Source organism: Stegodyphus dumicola, chromosome 7 (assembly GCF_044657685.1).
Source record: "Stegodyphus dumicola isolate Sdum_Otavi_A_Nest chromosome 7, ASM4465768v1".
In the NCBI taxonomy this organism is placed as follows: Eukaryota; Metazoa; Arthropoda; class Arachnida; order Araneae; family Eresidae; genus Stegodyphus; species Stegodyphus dumicola.
Window position 1 is genome coordinate 159,005,389 of NC_140774.1, and position 23,699 is coordinate 159,029,087.

Genomic DNA, 23,699 nt, shown 5'->3' on the forward strand with positions numbered 1-23,699 from the left:
TGGGAATCAGAACTTTTCAGGGTCTAAGGGCTGGTGCTACAGGTTCATGAAAAGGCAAGGTTTATAGAAAACTTCTTTTGAGCCTAGTCAAATAGGAAATATGGATGAAATTCCACTCACATTTGATGTACCATCCAACAAGATTGAGTATTAAAGAGTCTAAATCAATAACCATAAAAACCACAAGTCATGAAAAAACCCGATATACAATAGTTCTAACATGTTGTGCGGCACAAAACTACCCCCATTTTTCATATTCAAACGAAAAACTCATACGAAAGAAAAACTTCCAGCGGGTGTAATTGTTCATGTTCATTCGAAAGGCTGGATGGACGAAGCTGGAATGAAACTGCGGTTACCGAACATATGGGCGAGGCCACCTGGTGGACTCCTAAGAAAACCCTCTTTTTTGGTTTTGGATCAGTTTAGTGCCCATAGCACTGAAACCATAAAGAATAAAGCAAGAGAATTAAAAACCCAGATAGCTGTCATTCCTGGTTGACTGACTAGCCAATTGCAGCCTTCAAATGTATTGGTGAATAAGACATTTAAGGAAAAAGTGTGAGAACTATGGAACAAGTGGATAAAAGAGCCACATCACGTTCTCACACCCTCAGGTAGAAAGAAGCAGCCCTCTATTTCACAAGTGTGAGAGTGAGTAAAAAGATCTTGGGAGGACGTAAAGGCTGAAGTAATTGTTAAGTCCTTTAAGAAGTGCAGAATCAGTAATGTTCTTGACGGAACAGAAGATGATGCATTATTCGAAGAAGGTAATACTAGCGATGACAGAAATAGTAGTGATGACGATATTCTCGTTTTCGATGATGATGATAGTGAAAAGGATTTTTATGGCTTTAAAAGTGATTAAAGTCTAATTTCATGATAGGCAACGTTTTCCTTGACTCTGTGTTTTTTGTTGTTTCTGCTTTATTTTATATTATGTTTGATTGCTTGCCATTCATTCATTTATTCATTATTGAAATTTACATATCATGTTCAAAATAGCTTGCCGTTTGTTAATTTTCCTTAATAAAAATATGTTTGGTAATTGCATTCAATGATTGTTTATTTGGCTTTTACGAAACACGAGAACTAAAAGAAACCACATTTTAAGTTATTGTGGTATTGCGCTATCGTGCGGACTATTGAAACTTTTTTTCCTTGTGTGTGGCCTTCTAAATAAGGGTGCGTCTTATATGCTGTCAAATACGGTAACAAATATTGGCTATGCTCCATCTCTAATTAAAATCAATCATACTACCTAAATCAAAGACATTTTCAAATTTAAATAGGAAAATTTTATCTTGGATGAGAAACAGCTCAAAGCAGTGTGCAGATGCTGATCAATCTTAGACTCTGTTCCCTTTAAATCTTCTTTAACAATCTTACTGCTCGAGCTTTAGTATGACAATCAAGTTTATAGATGATATAGTAATAATGATGAAATTAATAATAGTAAATTTGGTTGATCTTTACAATATGGTAACTGGTAGTTTGGCGACATTTTGGAGGCGATAAAGGTTACTACCTGGGACTTTGGTAATAATGTGAGCAGTACTCAGTTCCGATTACGCATTATTTTGCGTGAGGGAAATGAGAGATCATGGGATATGTCATGTGATATTAATGGACGATTCTTTAATCGGAAAAGGGGGGAAATCGGGAAAAAATCTGGAAATTTTGTATTTAGCTTTATTCTGTGTTGTGTGAAACAGTGTTGGTTAATTTTTGGATCCCATGGCCCTAACTAAAGTGAATTCGAAATGGGTATTTAGGCATTGTGATAAAGAGAATTTTGCTTTTTATTTAGCGGAAGAAGTATGGAGGAAAAATTCGCAGAAAAAATCTTTCAATAATTTTATTGAATGAATTAGAAAAGTGTATCCGCCACGTAATCAAGATTCTGAAGAAGATTAGGTAAGTTAGTATTTTTAATTATTTGAGGATATTATTTTTATGCATTGTTCTAAATGTAAGGTGGAAAGGAATTTGGTATTATTGGGAAAATTGTTATTAGCAATGATTTAGTTTAAAGTAATTAGGATTGTAAGGTAATTTTTATTAATTTAATGTATGTGCTCATTTATATTTTAAGTAGTGTTTTTGAATTTAATTATATTTTAATGAAATGATAGTTATTTTGTAAATTTTATGTTTGTAGGAATTTGGTATACGTTTTAGTTGAAGTAAACGTGCATGGAAATAATTTAAATATCTGACACTAAGTATTTGTAATGGTTGCGGTATGAATTCGTTGGTGACGTTTATAATATAATAGACGATATAGAGGTAAAAGTTTTTGGATATTTTATTTATTTTATATGTGGATATGTTCATATTTGGAAAGGGTAAATACTTTTTCACGATCAGGTAATTTCATATATGTTCTTTTTACCGGGTTTAAAGATTGAGAAAATTGTCATGTATTTTCGTGAAATTTTTCTAATTTATGAGAAAAAAGCAGTGTACATGGATATAGTGAAGAGTGTGCGCAATGCCATTTTTCTGGGATTTTTTTTTAAGTAAAAATAAGTCGACGTGTACATGGTTTATGTGTATGTGGTATTTTGAAAAACGCGTAAGGAGTATGGTATTGTGCACTTTTTCCCAATTTTGCAGTGAATATTTGTCATGATTAAGCAGTTTTGTTTGATAAAATTTCTAGCATAATGTAATTCGGCTAGTAGATTGTTGGAAGAAGTGTTCAGTAGATAAAAAGAAAAGAAACATGTCTTTACTTCGGGAAGACAAAATGGCAACGGGGAAAAAAAAATAGAGGGTTGCAGTAGGAGAGTTGGTTGCCAAATTTTCGCCAAAAAATCGCCAAGTTACCATAATGTAAAGATCAACCGTAAATTTTTTCTCAATACATTACAAAATGCTAGAAACATTATAAATCACTGGTATAACTCCTAAGAATTAAAAACATTATAAGTAAATGCAATTTGACAAAAACAAATTTAAACCAATGAACTGATAATCCTAAACCATATAAGCAAATAACAAAAACTTAAAATTAAGCAAAACATCAACCTTCTTTTTTTTTTTAATTACTCTGGAAGAGGAGGTACCTGTATCTGATTACCCTTAAAATTCATGGTTTTATTTAAATCTGTGCCAATGTAAGGTTCTTGGTTCTGCTTCTCGTCTCACTTGAAACAACATTAATTTAAAGTTAGGCAAAAAAGTAGACTTAGACTAACATACAGCTTAATTTTAAAGTTTAACTTATATGTTTTTATTCCAATTAATGGCCAAGAAATTCACAATCAAATTCTGCTTGATATCACTGATACATCTAGATTCTATTTCAATCTTAATCTCTGCTTCTAAATATCAACACTCTGTTGAAACGGAACACAAATATTTATTAAACTTACAAATATATAAATTTGAACACCAATTCCCAATTATAAGGTTAACGTTTGAATTTCTGCACATATCGATAGTTCTATATGACATATGAAAAGAAGGGAAATCCCCAGTCTAAGGACAGGTAGGACATTCTAATGTGATGCTCTCATCTAATGTGAATGAATGAACACAACTACTGTTGTTGTGGCTAATCTCATTTGTCCAACCTAATCAGGACAAGCCCACAAATTTTATTATGGCAAACATAGTACCTATCACTGGCATAAGCCTTCAGCACCATATTGATGAGAGTACAACTTTATCCATTTGACCATAATTTTGAAGGACAGCATCCACGTCACTGATCCAAGAGTCTCTCACCTTTCTTTCCCTACCACCAAACCATTCAAAAGGAGTTTTGACTCACCATATATTTTGAATACCCTCATTCCGCAATGTCACTTGGATGTTTACATTTACAAACATCCATGCATTTTTAGTATTGGTTGTCAAACATTCAACAGAAATCAGCTACGGACCCATGGATCATTCTAAAAAATACTGTTACAGATATTTTTACTTCAGTTGGATCCTAGCAGAGCCCACAACCTTGGCGCGAATGATTTCGGTTATGGCGTGTATCAATGTATACATTGTGTGTACGATGTGTACAGTCAAGGGAGTATGAAATGCCAAGTTTGTGCAATTTTCTGATATTTTTTAAGTGAAAATAGGTCGATGTGTACATGGATAATGAGTTTGTGCAATTCTTTGACCTGTTATTTTCAAGTTGGTGATTTTGAAAAACGCCCTAAGCAGTGCGGACTTTCCCAGTTTGTCACCAAGAGTGTGGGCTCTCCTAGGACTTTACCTAAATTCAGCAGAATTCTAAAAAATATCACAAAATACTGCAAAAGCAAAAACGAGTAGCCATAAATGTGGTGTCCTTGGTTTGACAATATAAATTATTGAATTACCCGCAGTTAAAATTACTGATTTCTGTAACTTTTTTAATGCAAGATCTTCCGTTATCATAATGTCATTGCTTGATGCATCACAATTTTCAAGCAATTAAATAACCTTAAATATTTTTACTGCATCAATTTTGCTGAGTTCTGGACGAAGAATACTGTTTGTTTGTTTACTATGGCAAAGAACACGACAGCTATTCGCTTAGAACACAAGTGCCTTCGTGGATAACTGTCTCAGTGAAACAGACCCATATTTATACTACACGAGGGAAAAATCAGGAAAACACATATATTCTCAGGAATTCGAGCTCGGCTTGAACTATCTGTGTTTACGGATCTCAATCATTCGGCCACCGGTGGACTGGAAGAATAATTATATCTTCTGTACATAGTTATATCTACTAACAGTATTTCACCTTCTTACCTGGTAGTATCTAAACCCTCGCACACTTGTGGTAAAACACTAAGACAACGTAAACAATACTTGACATGCTTTTCCCGAAGTAACTCATAACCGGCCTTTTGCTCCATGATTGCACTTCAGTTACAGTTATGGTATAGGATCAACATTTTCCTTTTTTCGAGGTTTTAACTGGTTAACATTACTTTCATGTAGAAAATGATTTTTCAGAGGTGAAATGCTACGAAAAAAGGCTTATGAATACTTATTTGGAGTAATGTTCTTAAATTCGGAACTGGAGCTGATAATCTCGTTAATTCATATTTCTTAATCCCAAATTTTTATTCAGAATTTTGAATTTCACGAAGTAAAAGGACTTCGTGATGCACCGAAAGACATTGCGATACATCTTTCGTGAAATGTTTTAGAAAAAATACATAAACTCTTCCCAAGTGAGTCCTTTAATAGTATATTTATTCCAAAAGCATTAATTATTGGCTTAAATATCCGTAAAATATGTTTTGAGTTCATTATTCTTTTATGATTTGTTAACAGGAGATTAATCCCATTTTTTAGACATTGATTAACGATTACTATTTACAAAGGCTCAAATTGGTTTTCAGACACTTGTGTATCTCATTTTTATTTACAAATACCAGTTACTAAATGTTAACGAAATGACAATGTTTTTCTTTCCCGTATACTGTTATAATCTTTTTTTTAAATCTGCTTGTTTTCGAAAAAATTATTCGAAATATTTTTGTAAACAAACAGTTCATTAAAAATGTTTTGTAAATGAACTCGTATCGGTATTCGGACACTTTGAACATTTATTGGTAAAGCATTATACAAGTATATGCATCATAAGTTTTATATAAGAAGCATATGACAAGGATTAATTTTGAAATTATGCTGCTGATAGAGATTTACGTTATACATACTACTGCTTTTACGATGGAAAATAGAAATGATTAAAAAGATGTAAAGGGCTGTTGCAAATTAAACTTAAAATTTTATTTTACACACTTATGCACACATATGTATATTTCTGTAATCACTCACACATATAAGCAGACTAGTTAATCGCAATAAATTGCCTAATACTTGTTCTAGACCTGCAAAGTAGTAAAATAATAATTTATTTCCATTAGATTATTTAGTATATTATCGCCTTTGATATATATATATATACTAAATAAAAGTAATTATGAGTAAATTAAAAAGCCTGTGACCTGTGCTAAAGCTCCAAAGTAATAAACCAATAATTTATAATTAGGAAACTTTTCATATACCATCTCCAAGGAACAGAAATTCAATTAAAACCAAAAAAAAAAATTTTTAGTCAATATTTTACTGATTTAAATTAGTATTTTCAAAATCTGTATTGCTTTAAAAACAAAAATCTGTGAAGGAAAATTTTTAATTTAAAAAATACCATAATTAAAAGTAAAAACAAAAATTTGTTTTAAGTTTTGAAAAAGGAGGTATATTCATTGATTGTAAATTAATTGACTTTATTTTGATTAGTATTATTCATGACTTTTAATTTGGCTCTAGTGGAAATATAATTTGATGTTTACTTGGAATAAAGACAAAACACTCTCACTTAATTTAGGTGTTGTTAATTGATGGTAGATTGCTGTACTCCACTTGATAAGTCGTTTAATCTGTGATCAATGACTGTAGCTACTTTTCCAATACTTAAAAAAAAAAAAATTATTTTTACTTTTGATTTTGGTATTTTTGCAATTAAAATTTTTCTTTTACAGATATTTATGTTTTTGAAGGAGTAAAGATTTTGAAAATACTAATCTAAAATAATAATTAAAATGATTAAAAAAATTTTTTTTTGGTTTTAATGGAATTTTTATTCTTTGAAGATGATATACAAAATGTTTTCTAATTATAAATTATATATATATATATATATATGTATATTGTATGCAGTAATCACTGCTTATTAATTGTGTAATGATCAAATTTTTATTAAAAATTATGCCGAAAATCCCTGATTTTTGTATACTACTTTTATTATCTACAGATGTAGCTTTGTAAAGTGCAAAAAAAAAAAAAAAAAAAAATTTTTTTGAGGGGGGGAACAAGATATTTATTATGGTTCATGACATTACCCGAGTTAACTCAAGCTTCAATGAAGCAACCCCCCCTCAAAAAAAAAAACTATCTAGCCAAAAGTAAACAGAACTGTAGTCTAGGTAATAAGAGCTAAAATAAAAAAATCAAGTAAACACATTTTACGATCTCTAAATGTCATTGACAGTCTGAAACATGGTGTAGCACATATCGGCACATCACAATGTGCACAGTAATAATGCCATTACTGCTCGAGGTTAATCACAAAAGCCGCTTGGACCCCTTCCACAGCTAAGAAAACGTGCATGGCAGTGTGTCGATGAACCAATCACAAAAGCCACTTGGACCCCTCCACCGCTAAGAAAACGTGCATGGCAGAGTGCCGATTGTTACACGATATTGCAGGTAATGGCATTAAATATGTGTAAAATTTTCAGCTCCCAAGTTAACTCGTTCATAGGAAAATCGAAATGGCATCCATTCCCGAGCTATCTTGGGCACGTTCATTAGGCAGTTAAATTCACTGGTTAAAAATATCAGCAGCTTATTCGATTCAAATTTGCAGGAACCAAAATGAGTACATATTAGTAGATGAAAAAGCTGCCATTTATCAAGTTCATCTCCACTGCTAATTAAAGTCAGATTGGCAAAAGATGAAAATCTTCAGTACCAAAATATTTTACTTATACCTGTTAAAGCTTTCATTGTTCTTTCATTTAATGTACTGTGGCTTTATTATTCAGATACGTAATACTTAATAAAACAGATTTGACCAAAATTTTCTTACCCCTCCTCCAGTCCATGTTCTTTGTCCCAGTTTGACTACAGAGTGGCAGAATTTCCTTATTTTAAGGTTAACAAAAAAGACCTGTAGAATCACTGTAAATGAATAAGTGTTCCTTCTTGGATACCACATCATAGCAGGTAGACATGCAACTTCTGTATCCAATCTTTTAAGGTTTCCATAATCAAAATCTTCTATTTGGGATCAACATGTGATATTCACAGAGAGTTGTAACAAAATTTCATGGAATGCTTTTAAATATTACTGTACATTAAGAGTCTTTAAATAGTGAAGAAGTAGCTATGGACTCCAGAAAAAGCTAGGAAAGCATTGGTCATGAAGAGGCAGATCGGCTAAAGAGACAAAGGGCAATCTTTCTGTTGACTAGAAGTGTAAATTTTGAAATTTGAGTAAATCATTTGATAAATCATCATAATATATCAATCTAAATTGCATCATTTCAAATTAATCATATCATGCAATCTTACATAATAATGTAATGCAGGTACATTTTAGCCATTCTGCAAATAAGATTTCAGTTAAAAATCAAAACTTTTTTGATAACCAAAACCTTCTGACATCTCCTAGGCTTTCTTCTGAATGTGTTATACTCAAGCAAGTATGTTAGTTGGAAGCACTTGCTTGCTTCCAACTAACATATAGCAGCTCACTTTTCTGTATCATCCATTGTCTTCAGATGCTTTAAAATTCTGAAAAATGTGGGTGCAAACTACGCTGTCTGAATCAGAATATTCATCTCAAGAATTATTTTATCCAAAAATTTAAAAAAAAAAAAAAAAGAATCTACAGCTAAGTTTATCTGCAAGTTTCATCCTTCTATTACACAATTATGTATTTTGTATGCCGACACGATCTAGCTCTATCATCTGTGATTAAAATTATTTATGTCTTCTCTCCTACATTTCTAAATTATTATGTACAGTCAAAAGTCTTTAATCCGGACTCTTTGGGACTTCGGCGATTCCGGATTATAGATCATCAATTTAAATCTGGTAAGATCGCATGCAGAAATTATAAAATTAAAAATATGGAACCGTAATTTATGAAATAAAGAGCAGTTATGTTCTAAAGAGTATCAAAATTTACAAAAAAAAAAAAAAAAAAAAAGCTTAATATTTATTTGTTTACTTTATTAAACATTTCTTTCAACGTGCGCATGTGTAAAGCATACATCACGCATAGTCGAAATTAGAAAATTGCAACCAGAAAACTATTTGATGTGTATTCGTGATATTTATAATGATGAGGAATTTGATTTAAATCATATCAAAGACGGAGTACATCGAGATGAAATACTACATTTAGTAAGGAATTATAAGCCGAATAAAATAAAAGCATCTGCCCTGAAGATAACGATAGTGCTGACAGATCAACTTACAGTTCATTGCTCGATGCGACGTCCCCCCCCCCCCGCAGAGCAGCGTGAAATTGATAAACAGATTTCGGAATGGTTAGAGAAACAAAGGATATGCCTTTATCCATTTTTTGCAGCAATTCCACTTTTAGTTTGATGGACATCGAAATATGCTTTCGGTTTGTAGATCCTTTGGCAGCTCCAGAATCGGAAATTCTTTATGACATAATCAAAAGTTCAAGCTTACGTGTATAAAATTGCTCTAACAGTCTGCAAAAAATAATAAACGGGATCCAATTAGAAGATTAAGGAACAACGCAATCTGCAACATTAACTGAAATAGATAATTAGGTAATTTTGGCTTAGCGTATACCGTCCGTTATACTTTAAATGTGCATGCGTAAAAATATTATGCGCGACGCATGCGCAGAAAGTTTGTAGCTTTGAGGTCCGGATTATGGACGTCCGGATTAAAGACTTTTGACTGTATATATATCTACTATAAAATATAAAAGAAAGCTACTAACTTTAATTTAGCTGAAGTCCTTTTAATTTCGCTTGTTTGCTTCCTGTCTTAAAATTACCAATATGTGAATCTAAAGTGCGTAATCTCAAAATTAATCTGCATTATGCCATTATATAAGAGTAGCATAGCATATATTTTTATCCAATTGCAGATCAGAATTAAAACAAAGAACCAGCTCTATAAATTTCACTTTGCTGAAATGTTCACACTTTCATGCCTTCCTCTTACTATGCTTATATGTGCATTTCATCTTGTAAGGTGTAACCCCTAGAGAGCAGGGAAGTATATAATCCCTAGAGGATGTGTCCCCAAGGTGATGAATAGGAGAATGCCTCCTTTGAGTGGTAGAAGGGAAATGAAATACCGTCAGTGGACCAACAAGCAGAAGTCCACCCTCTTGAGGCACTGGCAACCATTTTTCCATGAGAGGTTAAGGCAGAACAGGAGTGTAGACATCCGACCCTTTTACAGAGAAAGAAATATCTCGCACTCAAGTTTACAAATAAGGCCAGGAGCCGAGACATGGGTCACATCTCCAGAAGGACTTTTGGAAACTGGAACAGCAAGTTAAGACTTAAGAGGTCATCTACTCTGAAATATGACAATGAGATCAGAGAAAATGTTGCTTTCAAACATGACATCTACACTGTCCTTCAAAAGCCTAATCTGCCTTCTTACATCCCCATTAGCATCAAAATAAATATCGATCCGTTGGAATATTGTACAAAAAGGAAACTGAAGCTGTTATCAAGGTGAAAGGAAGTTAGATGACATTGGAAGGAGGTACTCAAACAATTGAGTCCTTTCTGGGAGCTGATTTGGTAAAAATTTACAGAGGTGGTTCATCAGATGAGACTATTCAACAGGGTGGAGCTGGTATTCACATCACACTACCAAATGGGGCAGCTATACTCCAAAGCTATGGAGCAGGCAGCATCACTTCCAACTTCACATGTGATTTAAGAGCAATTCAGAAGGCCCAGTCTACAAAAATGATCTGATGTGAATTGTCATGGAATAAAAGTATGTTTTCGAAAAGTTCCACGTCTGAAAGTTTTGGTTTGTGTATCCATCTATCTAACTATGCAGACTTCAAGCTGCAACACATCAAAATATCCATCCTCAGCTATGATGACGGCAAGCTGCTAAACGTACCAGCTTCATCTACATCCTTAAGATACTACACGTATATACAAGGTAACCAAAAATGTTCTTGCCGTTTCTGATATGACATTGGAAGAGTTAATCCCATAATTATAATAATCCCATAGTTAATAATAAAAATAGTTGCAAACCTGGCAATGAAGTGGTTAGGATGGGAGTCTGGACATTGACTAAGAGTTTGAAAGTGCATTGCATTGGTTCTTCAACCATAACTCGCACAGTGACTGATTGAAATGGATGTGTGAAAGGCGCTCATTCGGAGTTATTTGCTGTATGATTTTAAAGTGAGCCTGTCAACAGCAGAATCAAATCCCTAAATTTGCCAGGCCTTTGGGAATGATGCCGTTGACGAATGAACCGCTAGGCAATGGTTCCAGATGTTTAGGTTAGGGGATATGTCTCTTAGTGATGCACAAAGCAGCAGTCAGCCACAAGCACTGGACGATGAGGCCTTGAGAGCAGGCATACAGAGTGACAGTAGCCAAACATGTGGTGAGCTTGCTACACACTTCCAGGCATCTGATGAAATGATCAGACGCCATTTGCACCGCATAGGAAAGGCATACAAGCTAAGCTGCTAGGTACCCCACTCACTGTCCAGTGCAAACAAGCAATAGCTGCCTGTTATTCGGCACCGCAATTCATCCATATTTGATCAAGTACTCACCAGCGATGAAAAGTGGGTCCCATATGACACATCCAGGCATTCCAGACATTGGTTGTCACCATGGGACCCTGTGCCTCACACTGCGAGACCTTCTCTTCACCCAAGCTAGATCATGCTCTGTATCTGGTGGATTAATCGCCAAGTGGTGAACTATGAGCTCCTGCCAGTGGCCAAACCATTGTGGCAGGCCTGTACTCACAGTAGTGTGAACGTGTGCGTCAGACACTGATGCAATGAGAACCAGCATTGGTTAATCGTAATGGTGTGCTCCTCCTCCATGACAATGTAAGGCCACATGTGGCTCAGGAGGCCAGGGATACCATCCAGCGAATGGGCTGAGAGACGCTACCCCATCCACCATACTCCCCAGGCCTCGCGCCTACGGACTACCACCTTTTTCATTTCCTGAGCAACCATCATCGTGGGAAATCCTTCAACAACTGGACAGACCTGGAAAAAGGGCCTCACAGACTTCTTTGCGTCCAAGACTCCTGAGTTTTACCGCAATGGCATTGCATAGCTAGCCACTCATTGGCAAAAGGCACTGGATGCCAATAGTGATACTTTGAGGATTAGCTGTGATTATTATTTGTTTTATAACTTTTTCTTTCTGACTGTCCAAAACGGCAAGAACTTTTTTGGTTACCTTGTGCAAGTACTGATAAAAGGGTACTTTTCTGTAAATGGAGTGTCATTCGGCAAGCTGGTTTATTGCTCATATTTGTCATTAATAACTATGCAGCATTTAATGTGCACAATGTTGAATTTACTCAATTCTTCAATAATTTTTTAAGCAAAAACAGACTGCTGTGTGTACATAGGAAGAACAAACAACAATTTGTTTTTCTTTTTAAAAAAGTCAGGGAATTGTACAAATTTGGCACTGTGCACTTTATTCATGTTATATGATAATCCCTGTTATTACAATTTTTTCTATAAAACTATACATATCATTAGGGTTTCGACAAGTTAGATTTTGCATCAACATTTGTGTTAAGTGGCATCCCATAATTAGAAAAGTATGTAGATAAAAATTTTGACTTGGCAGTTGCAATAGTTGGTTTCGATATTCTTCCCTTTATGTGCTGGGGACATTGACTACTTAAAATAAATCTCTCTAAACTGCATCATTTCAAAATTAATGTTCCTTACATGATTCTTGCGTAGTGATAATGTTGTAACTTAAAATTAATCAATCAAAATAATTTTAAAAAAAGGGGGGCAGTGAACTATTGCAAATTAAAGTTATGATTTTAATTTATGTATATTTTATCATTTACTTTTATTCAAGTATTATTATTATTCTTCAGTATTTTGATTTTTTAAATACCATTTTATAATTAAAATAATATGTCAAACAAGTATTAATTTAGAAACAAACATTGATCAGCAGCTTACATCGATGGTATCACTAAACTCTTAAACAAAGGGCCATATAATCCGATCCCTGAAGACCCTTCACCTCTCAAAAATAAAAACTGCAATCAAATCTTCACAAATCCTTTTGACCAACTTAAAACAGTTGCTTATCCCACCCGTTGCGAATTATTATATTATATTGTTGCGAATTATTACAGATTATATGCTCTTCCCAAAATTCATAAAAGTGGTATTCCTTTCCACCCTATTTTATCAAATTTACTCACTGCCTCGTACCCGTTACCTAAATATTTAGTTTCTAGATTTTCAACTCTATTACACCATAAAAACTACTACTACATTTACACCATAAAAAATTCAATTGAGTTTGTAAAAAAAGTTAAAAGCATGCCTCCTCGAAATTTCCTCAAGATTTCTTTTGATGTAAAATCATTTTTCACCAGTGTTCCAGTGGGGGTGCATTAAGATGTCTATAAACCAGACTTCGTAAATTTCATTTCTCTTGCATCGAAATTGATGAGTTAATTTCCCTCACTCAACTCTGTTTGAGACAAACGCATTTTGTTTTCCAAAATAAGAATTACAAACTGAGGGACTAGCCAGGGAAAGCCCCCTCAGTCCCATCCTGGCTGATATCTACATGCATTATTTTGAATCAAAATTATTTGAAACTTTAAATTTCCCAGTATGGTTCCACTATATAGATGATACTTTAACTTTGTTTGATGGTAATAAAGATGATTTAAATAAAGTTCTTTCAACAATGAATTCCATTGATCCTGCTATTCAGTTCACTTTTGTACTTGAGACATGCAATTCTCTTCCGTTCCTCGACATTTTGGTCACACGCAACACATCCAACTTCAGTGCTTCATCGGTTTCCCTTCAACCACAGTTCAAATCATGTCATCTGACTAAACAAAAGTTACCTTTGTTTTATTCCTATGTTTTCCGTGCACTTCAAGTTTGCTTTTCCAAATTGGCTCTTGATCAAGAACTAAATTATTTAAAAGCAGTGGCTGTTGACAGGGGCTTTTCTTCCAACATTATTAATCAAGCGGTTAAAAAATTCTCATCTCAACACCCCAAAAGGCACACTCTTGTTTTAAGAGATTATAAGAGTTCTGTTGTCAGTCCTTTCTTTCCATCAATTAGGTATAAATTGCAAGTATTTTACAGAAATTTAAGTTTCAGGTTGTTTATTCTCCTATCAATAAAATTCTGAGTTCCATTCTCAAAGATCCCATTCCGGATATGAATTCCTGGTGTATTTACAGGATTCCTTGCCAGTGTGGTTTAATTTACATTGGTTAAACTAAGAGAGTTTTAAAATTTTGCGTTAAATAATATGAGGTATATGTTAGAAAAAAAGGAAACGCAGAAGTCGTATATTGCCCAGCATTGTTAGTCTGAAAATCACACTTTCAATTTTTCTGCAGTAAAAATTATCCAAAAAACATCTTCCATTGGTGAATTAGATTTTCTAAAGGTGTTTCACATTCAAAAAAATATTTCTGTTCTAATTAATGACCCTAATTCCAATCCATCTTTGCTTTCACCTGGACCTCTTGAATATGTGCCGAGTGTGCTACTGTTACACCACAAAGACATGGTGGAAAGAGAAAGAAAATATTAAATATACTATCCGTTTTAAAGGATGACTGGGGATTAGGAGACCCATTTGCCAGTTCATGGTGGTGACAAATTATCATCCATCACCTTTTAGTTCAGGTGCCATTGTAGAGCCATTGGAATTTTTTGTTTTGTTTGAAACGGAAGAGCTAAAAAATCTGCAATGCTGTACCCTGAGATCAAGCCTGGACCTCCCAAATATGTGCTGAGTGTGCTACCGTTGCATCATGAAGGCATGCTGGAAGAAGGGAGAAAATATGTTTTAGTTTTATTAAATTGTGAAGTTGTGGTTGTATGGATTGGCAACAATAGATGTTATTTTTATTTAAGAAGAGTAGAAAATATATGTATGGTTTTATTTAATGTTATTTTAAATTCAAATATTCGTGCAAACAAGTGTAAGGATAAATTTTTTTCATTAATTTTCAGGCTCTTCACGATGACTGATGGAATTGAGGAATTCAAAGTTACAGACTGGGATATAGAAAATGAATTTAACCCAAACAGAGTAAGACACAATTTGACAAAAGAGCAACAGATATACGGTATGTATTTTTTAAAATTTAGTGCTTAAACGAATATCACTTTTTTAAATCATGGTAAAAAAAGTAATAAAGATGGAAATATTTATTCATTAAAACATTCTGATAAAGAGAAATGCTTATTAGCCTACTTTATTTTTATTTGCGTATGGTTACACTAAAAAAATAATAATAATTATGCATGTAAAATAATCATAATTATATATCATCATCTTATTCTTCACTATCTTTTTTTTCAAGAATTTTTTAAAAGCATTAGCAGGAGTATTAATGTATTTGCTCTTATCCTTCATCCATTTTATTGATCGTAATCTTTGATATCCAAAAACAATGCACAAAAAGACCCTTTTTTTGGAAGGTGGAGGAACATTTCATAATTGTTTTACTGAATTTCCATAAAAAAAAAAAAAAAAAAAAAAAAAAAAAAAAAGGTTTCTTTTATATTCATCTATTTTTTGAAGAAGCATTCTGGAATTTAAAACAGTCAAAGAAGCCACCTGAGATTCACATAGCTTTTGAATAAAATTACTGATTTCAAAAGTGATCTTATATATTTAGCATTCTGTTCTTCAAGAGAAAAAAAAAAGCATTGCAAAGATGGGAGAAAAAACAAATATATAAAGAAGTCAGCAGAACAAAGAGAATAGGAGTATAATGTCATCTGTTGATGAAAATAGAAATAGAATCATGAAAAAAACTAAGATTTAAAATTTTGAAAGCATTAAGAATAACTGTTTTGGAGTATAGATTTACTCCAAATCATCATCTAAAGCAAATAAAGTTTTGTGAATATAAAAAGTTTCGAGGAAATCTTTTTCATCGACTAAGGAAACTATGTGAATAATTTTCATGAAACGTAATTCAAAAGTATGTTTAAATGACTAACTATGATTGGCAACTGAATATTTATGCATTTCTCTTTTTCGAACATAAGATCCATACTCTATGATTATATGTCAAACTGCATTGAGAACAAATACTATAAATTCCACAAGAATTAAAATAAGTGAGAACTATAAGAAGTGAACAATTTTATTCATTTTTAATTTATTATTTATTTAATAAAATTTTATTCGGCAAAGAGAAATTAATCTAAAGGTTTGCTTTGTGAAGAATGCGAGCAGTTTTTACATAATTTTAAATTTTACATTGATGTTTTTCAATAAGCATTTTGGTATTTTTAGCTGAGGATAATGATGGCAGTCTTCAGTCATTTATAAATTCAACCAAATCAAACTATAGTAATATATGGCAAAATAATACCAAAATAATTAAGTTGTCTTAAGAGTGACGAAATATGTTTGTAAAAAATTATACTTTATGAAAGGCTTTCAAGTGCATGTAGGTGGGATTCATAAGTAATATCAACCCATTAAAAAAATCCTGTAAAAAGAAGGTGCCAGTAATAAAGAAAATTTTAAAAATATTATAATATTGAAATATGTGTATTTTTTGTCATATTCTTAATAGCATTAGAAAAATCATAATTTTCTATATATTCCCCATTTTTCTATATATGCAATGTAGCAAGTGTGTTTAATTACTCTGTTTTTTTTTTTTTTTTTTTTTTTTGACAGAGTATTTGTGTTCAATAAGATAATGCTTAATATAGTTTTCACTTTTCACAAATGCGTTGTCATAGTTGCAATTCAAATATATTTTATTTTAGCCATTACTTGGGGAAATACAAAGAAAGAAAATGAATTTGTTGAAGTCATTTGGCCTCACATGCAACCAAAATTCTGATTGAAAAAAAATGGATGCTAGTTCTGATTTTTTTTCAAAATGAATGCGATTTCAGTTCACATGCATGTGTATTTCTCTTACAGCAATTCAAAATTCAAAAAGAAAAATTCAAAATTCAGTGCTCTGCTTTAGACAGGAGATTGCAATTTTCAATCATACGTTCGCTAACCTGTTTTCCGAGATATTTCCCACAGATTTAACGTATTTTGACTTAATATTTCATTAACTGCTCCCAAAAACATAATTTCTGTCATAAAATCAATTGAAAAAACAAAAAGAAATTTTATTTACATTAAGACATATTGTACCAAAAGTCAGTTAACTTCTTGAAAATTCATAAAATAAGAATGAATGTTTATATAATGCGGTAAAATTTTGAATAATGTAATCCTTTACTCCAATATGGGTATCTGGAAGCCCAAATTTGGAATTTGTTTTATTATTGAATTCATATTTTGTAAAACTTTAACGAATTTTTGATTAACAAATTCACTGTTTTTAAAGTGAGCAATGGCAACACTCTGTGTGTGTGGGGGGGGGGGACATTTTTATCTCCAGCGATCGAGTTTGTGTATCGGAAATTCTAAATTATTCTGTTTTTGTTAAATTAATTTGCGATATTCCTGTTAAACTGAATTTTATGGTTTAAGTATGGAGAACATGATATTTAATGATTAAAGGTAACACACAAAACATTTATAAAAAAAAGCCCCTTTGGGCATAATGTAAAATATGAAAGCTTTCAATTTTTTCTTTTTCTTTTTTTTTTCTTGGTTAGTCCTTTCATATACCTATCCTTTTTAGCTGTAGTAAAATAAAAATATTTTATTCACTCCTTTTCTGAAGCCGGTATTTTCCTGTTATCAGGACCGGATTCAGAAGTGTATGTATGTATGGATGGACATCTGTATGTATGTATATGCATGTATAAATGTGTACACACACAGATGCATATGTATATACATATACACATGCATGCAAGAACACATCCATACATGCATAACATTTCTGCACCCAGTTCTGATAGCAGAACAGTATCCGGAAGCCCTGCAACTTGTGTGAGGTGCCTTTTATCTGTTGTGAGTTGAATATTAAAACTGTGTTTTTTTAAGGTGGAACAGTGGTTTTTTAATTAAAATTTACTTGATACTTTTACTTGATATTCCACAAAACCTGTTCTTTCCCCAAAAAATTATTTACATTTTGCAGGTAAAAGTTGGTTGAAAATTCGCTTTTTTTAAATAATAATAAATGTACATTTTTATGCTTATTGCTCTTACTATTTTATTTAGAAAGAAAAAAATTCTTGTTTGAAAGATAGTGAGAACTTTTCTTATATTTACTCATGATGTTATTATTTAGTCTCTGGCTGAAGTCTAAAACTACTATAATGTTTGATAAAGTATTAAAAAATGTGTGGTGAATATTTAGAACTGCTTGTTTATGTTCTGGGAAAATTTAAAAATTGTCCTTTTGGAGGGCATTTTGAATAAAAATACCTTCTTTATACTATGTTTAATATTAATTAATATAAATACTAATGCATTGCATTTTTACAGAAGTTTTTATTATTAAACTGTTGTATTGAAATGTTGTCTTCTCACCTCCTCAGGATTCAAGAATCCCCTTGCCCCTAAAAGTACTGTATTGGTGTTAAGAATCTGGTCACTACTTTAATCATATATAGTTTGGCCTTTTTGTACATAAACTAATGTAGTTACATAAACAGGAAATGCTGCTTGGAATATGGAAGGACTGTGTACTCTGTGTTTTTATTAGATAAGCCTTTTCTGAGGAGAATCTTATTTACATGCTTCTTCAGTTTTGTTGTACACATATGCATATATATATATACATACGCTTTCTGGCTATTGCAATAGGTTAAATGTATAGTATTGCATTTTATTTTAAATTCAGTTGAAAATTAAAGCACATAATAATTATATATTTGATATTTATTGTGATTTTCAAACTGTTTTGGGGTTTATTTATTTATATTTGCTGTATGTCATAACTAAAGAGTTATAATGCAATGAATCATCAATTCTTGATTTCTGTCTGCATCAGCCATATGCTATATACTAAATTAAATATGGATCTTGTTTATCAGTTGTTTGTATTTGGGATGGAAGTAATTTCTTTTATTCATTATAATGGTGATCTCTAGACTGATAGGTAATCCTAAAGTCCACATTTTTTTAAACTAACAGAGTAACTGTAATTACTAAAATTAACTTTGTTCAGAAATTTTGTCTGTGTATTGCATTTTTAATTATTATCTATGCTAAATGATTTTTCTGTACTTTGTAAGAACAAGTTATTATATGGTACTTCTAAGTATACTGTTGATTAATTCCTAAAGGTTATGTTTATATTATTTTTTATTGTAATCTTTTAGTATTTTTGCCATCTTGACAAATACAGTACAAAGTCCGAAATCCGAATATCCATTATCCAAAATGATCTAAAATTCGGACCTCAAAACCACCAACACTGTTTTTCTCATAGGCTTTACGCATGCACATTTGATTCCCCCCCCCCTTCGCGCATAATAAAACATCTGGAGAGTCCCGATTCTCAATTTCATTTTGTCGCGAAACAAAATACCTTGTTATTGAAGAAACAATCATTTTGTCTCCATTGCTGCCTATCTTCTTGCCACACATCTCAAACCGAAACATTCCACATAGATACTTTGTTGATCTGATGCCAACCAGGCGAATCATTATTTATCATACTTCCTTTCATCACCGCATGTTTATCAAAACATGACAACTTGAGTAATCACTCATGTAGCGATGCCTAAACAATTTTCTATGTTGGTAATTGAATAATAAAGGACTATGGTGACCTTTTATGTTGACATTATGCTTGGTGAAGATTATAGATTTAAGTTAAATGTGCTAAAAAATGTTGACGAGGAAAAATTTACCAAAAATTTATTTCCATATGCTAAAAATAGATTTTGTTGATGCTACTCATAGACCCAAAGATTACATTTAGGGCTATTTGTATTAAGAATAACTGATTTGTTATTCACATAAACCCAGAACCAGTGCCAGGGCTCATATGACCACAGCGAGTTGCAGAATTTAGTATTCGCAGAGTATATGTGGGAATTTATTTATTCAGAACTGTGATAAGCCTTAAGCATGTGCAAGAAATAGGCAAAAGTATAATAAATAACTAATAAATTTAGGCTTAATTGTCTCAGTGCGCGATAGAAGCAAGATAAAATTTAATGGAACATATGGTTGTTAGTTGCCAAGCTCATCATGCATAGCGAAATATGTATAGTGAAGGATAGCTAAATTTGATGATGATAGCCACTAATTTTAAAGGTTTTCGGATATCGCAAAACAAAGGTGAAATTTTCCGATTAACAAATTTCGTAAAGAAATATGGAGAAGCGGTAATAAATGAAGATGATATAAGATCATAAATACTTCATTTTTCCATAAATCACGATTTCATATTTTTAATTTTATAATTTCTACATGCCATCTTGCTAGATTTAAACTGATGATCTAATATCCGGAAAAAATTCCAAATCTGGAATCGCCGAAGTCTTGACAAGTCCGGATTTTTGGACTTTGTACTATAATGTGATTATATTTTAATTTAATTTTGATAAAAATATTTCTTATTCTACTATTTTAAGGTGTGTTTGCAAGTTATAATAGTGATGATGAGGATGAGCAATCGAGTTTTGGTCGGAAAGAAAAGAATTTTCCCACACAGATAAATTTTATAAGTGGTGGTGTGAGAACAGTAGGTGAAAAAACTGAGAAAAAAGATTCAGAAGATGAAGTAGGTATATTTTCCCTGTCATGATGCCTTAGTTTACTTTTTTTCATCTTTTAGAAATAGTTTTATTGATCTGGATATGTGTAAAATTATTTTAAAATTTTCTTTGAAAATCACTTTAGTTTTAAATTGCTGTAGATCTTTTAGTTAATTAGAATATGACTGTTACTATAAGTTACACTAATCATATTAACAATTGTCTTATCTTTCATATGTGTGTTAGGTAATTATCATTCTAATTTTTAAAGTAAATGTTTAAAATAATTTTATTCTCTTAAAAAATTAAATATGAACAAATATTTGCGGTAAATTTTGCCACACTACTCTAATAATCTAAAATAAATTTTATACTTTTTAATTATACTTTAATATGCCCGCTTATTTAAAGTCAATTCAAGTTATATGTTTATTTATTTATTTTAAATTTTTATTTATTTATTTATTTATTTATTTATTAGAAAGGATCTAGTGAAGATGAAGAAACTATTAAACCCAAACCTGTTCCAAGGAAAAGTTTTTCAAATGAAAGAAGTGGTTTGAGTGGCAATCGAAATGCATATCAAATAGCAGGATTAAGAAATCTTCAAAAGTCTAATACAAAGTTTGTATGCTTTTCTATAAAAAATTGCTATTATTTGTATATATTGTAGAATACTCCTTTGTATAAATTTGACCAGCCTAAGAAACAGTATCAGAGTATCACGTATAAATTTGAGTAAAGTGTATGGACTTTTTAAAGTTGAAATTAATTATACTGTACAAAGTCTGAGTCAGTGATTTCAAATCATTATTTTATATCTAGTAAGATTACATATGGAGATTATAACATTAGAAAAAATTAAGTTGTTGTTTATGAAGCATATATGAAGGGAACCAAAATTTAAAAAAGTTTTGTTTTATTAAACATTTCTATCAGCATTGGTTTAAGATATTTCATTTCTTGTGTTAATATGTTCTCTTTAATTTTATAGAAATCCTTAATTTCTTGTTCGGTTGGATAGTTCCTTTATTCAAGTTCTGTAATTGCTGTATCAAGAATCCTATCAAACAGTCAATTAGATCTTTTCATTCACAATGGCATTCTCTCTATCGTGCTTTCTTCACTATCAGTGGCTATACTGAAGATTTTGCCCTCTGTTGATGGATGATTGGACCATTGCTATAACAATAAAGACTTCATTAGAACATCTTCATTTAGCATTTCTTTGTTTTATTCCATTAAACGGAAATTTTCATGATTCTTTTCCATTAAAGCCATACCACATATAACTTTCTTGTCTGGTCTGTTTCCTTGGCACCAAGCATCACAGTTTGGTTGCTTCTTTTCTAATGCATTTACATTTTTTCTCCAGTGACTTATTTATTGTAATTTATTGAAATGGATATTTGGAATTTGCCTAGGTACAAACAAGTGAACAACTTGTTTCTTCCAAAAAAAAAAAAAAAAAAAAAAAAAAGAAAAGAAAGGGGGGAGGCAAGATTTGAATAGCCACTTCATGAAATCAAAATGTGACTGGAACCTAAAATGGTGGCATTTTCTGGATTTAAAAAACCATTTACCATACTATTGATATCACCATCTGTTAATTTATAACTTGACCATTATTGTCATAATAGCAGACTTCACTTATATCATATTCATTTTACATTAATAAAAAATTAAATAATTTCATTAATAAGAAAATTTCTCTTTCTACTTGTGATATCTGAAAACATTCAAATTTGTAGCTGTTATAATCATTATGAAATATAGTAGCTAATGTAAATTATGCAAGTATGTTTTTTTTTTTTTTTTTTTTTTTTTAATGTCCACAAACCTTTTGCGACCTTGTATTATTATACATACCAAATTTTGAATTACTGTACCTCAAGTATTCGTAAACAATTTGGTTGCTGCATGAATTCTGAAACAGTATTCAAATGTGTGCAAAATTCCGTTATCCATTTGCTGATTAATTGATGTATAGTTTTTGCAAGTAGAGTAAATAATCAAAATGATGAGCTGGATCAAATCAGAAAGTTAAGAAAGAGTGTGATTTGCAATGTTAGCTTAGCTTAAGTATATCAGATTTTAATTCTTTATTTCTTTCTTCCTATATACTAACCAAAGAAAAACAATATGTGAAACATTCCATTCCATATCAAGGAGTTTAAAATAAACCTCCTTAGTATGGTTTGCTGTGCATTACCATGTTCATTGGGCTTCATTTACTATGAATAGAGTTAGATAAGATTGAAAGAATGTATTGAGAATACCGACTAACTTGTCAATCGAAATTTTTGCGTTTACAATAACCTCTCTGTCAATTTCTTCACTATCGGAAGTGGTATTTTCTGGATTTAGAACCATACTAAAGATTTCGCTGTCCGTTGATTGATGATTGGGGCATTGTCATCACAATGAAAAACTTCTGCTATATCATCTTCATTTATTACCTTTTCTCCACATTTCTTTACAAAATCCGATAACTGGAAAATTTCCCCTTTAGTTTGCGATGTCCAAAAATCTTCAAATTCATGGCTATCATCTTCATCGTCCTCACCATGAAATATGGTAGCTGGCCATAAATTATGCCAAGCATTTTTTAACGTATCTCGATACACATCCTCCCACAATCTTGCGATGCTCCACACAGCAGATTTTATGCTAAAAAATTTCAAAAAGTCTTGAATAGTCTTGGCATTGTTCAAGAAATTTAAGATAGATTTTTTAAATGCTACTTTATATTTGCATTTCAGTGCGTGCACTATTCCCATATCCATAGGCTGAATGATAGATGTACAATTTGGAGGGAAGAATAATACGGATATATTATCTTTCACTAAAACTTTAAGTGAAGTATGTGCCGAACAGTTGTCAACAATCAGGACTATTTTTGAGTCATCAGGTACAGGTAAACCAACTTAATTCAAATGTCGCCGAGCCTCGGGTAGAAAATGATTTTCAAACCAATCATTCATCAACGCTTGTGTCATCCATGCTCTTTTATTTGCGCGATATATAACGGGGAAAATCGTTACTCCTTTAAATGCTCGAAGTCGTGCATGCTTTCCGATTACGAAAAGTTTGCACTTGTGCATTCCTGCAGCATTTGTGCATGCTAAAATTGTTAGTCTCGCTTTGGTATGTTTGACACCAGCTGGAACCTTTTCTGTAGAGGTTGCCAAGGTATTTTGTGGTACATATTGCTTGAAAAGACCGGTTTCATCAGCGTTGTAACTTTGTTCTGGAGATAATTGTCCACTAGTAATGAATTAAA

At 32.0% G+C, this 23,699-nt stretch overlaps 2 protein-coding genes across 2 annotated transcripts in view; one reads left to right on the forward strand and one right to left on the reverse strand.

The window, feature by feature from the left end:
* The window catches only part of betaggt-I (geranylgeranyl transferase type-1 subunit beta), a 62,175-nt gene extending 57,282 nt beyond the window's left edge, over positions 1–4,893 (reverse strand). The window contains exon 1 of the mRNA XM_085820987.1: positions 4,750–4,893. Within this exon, the coding sequence (XP_085677113.1) occupies positions 4,750–4,856 (107 nt within the window). The 5' untranslated portion in view covers positions 4,857–4,893. The remainder of the gene's footprint in view (positions 1–4,749) is intronic.
* Positions 4,894–5,035: 142 nt separating this feature from the next.
* The window catches only part of sip1 (septin interacting protein 1), a 76,789-nt gene continuing 58,125 nt past the window's right edge, over positions 5,036–23,699 (forward strand). Inside the window, exons 1-4 of the mRNA XM_035358832.2 lie at positions 5,036–5,177; positions 14,774–14,889; positions 20,294–20,442; positions 20,898–21,040. Coding sequence (XP_035214723.2) covers positions 14,784–14,889; positions 20,294–20,442; positions 20,898–21,040 — 398 coding nt within the window. The 5' untranslated portion in view covers positions 5,036–5,177; positions 14,774–14,783. The remainder of the gene's footprint in view (positions 5,178–14,773; positions 14,890–20,293; positions 20,443–20,897; positions 21,041–23,699) is intronic.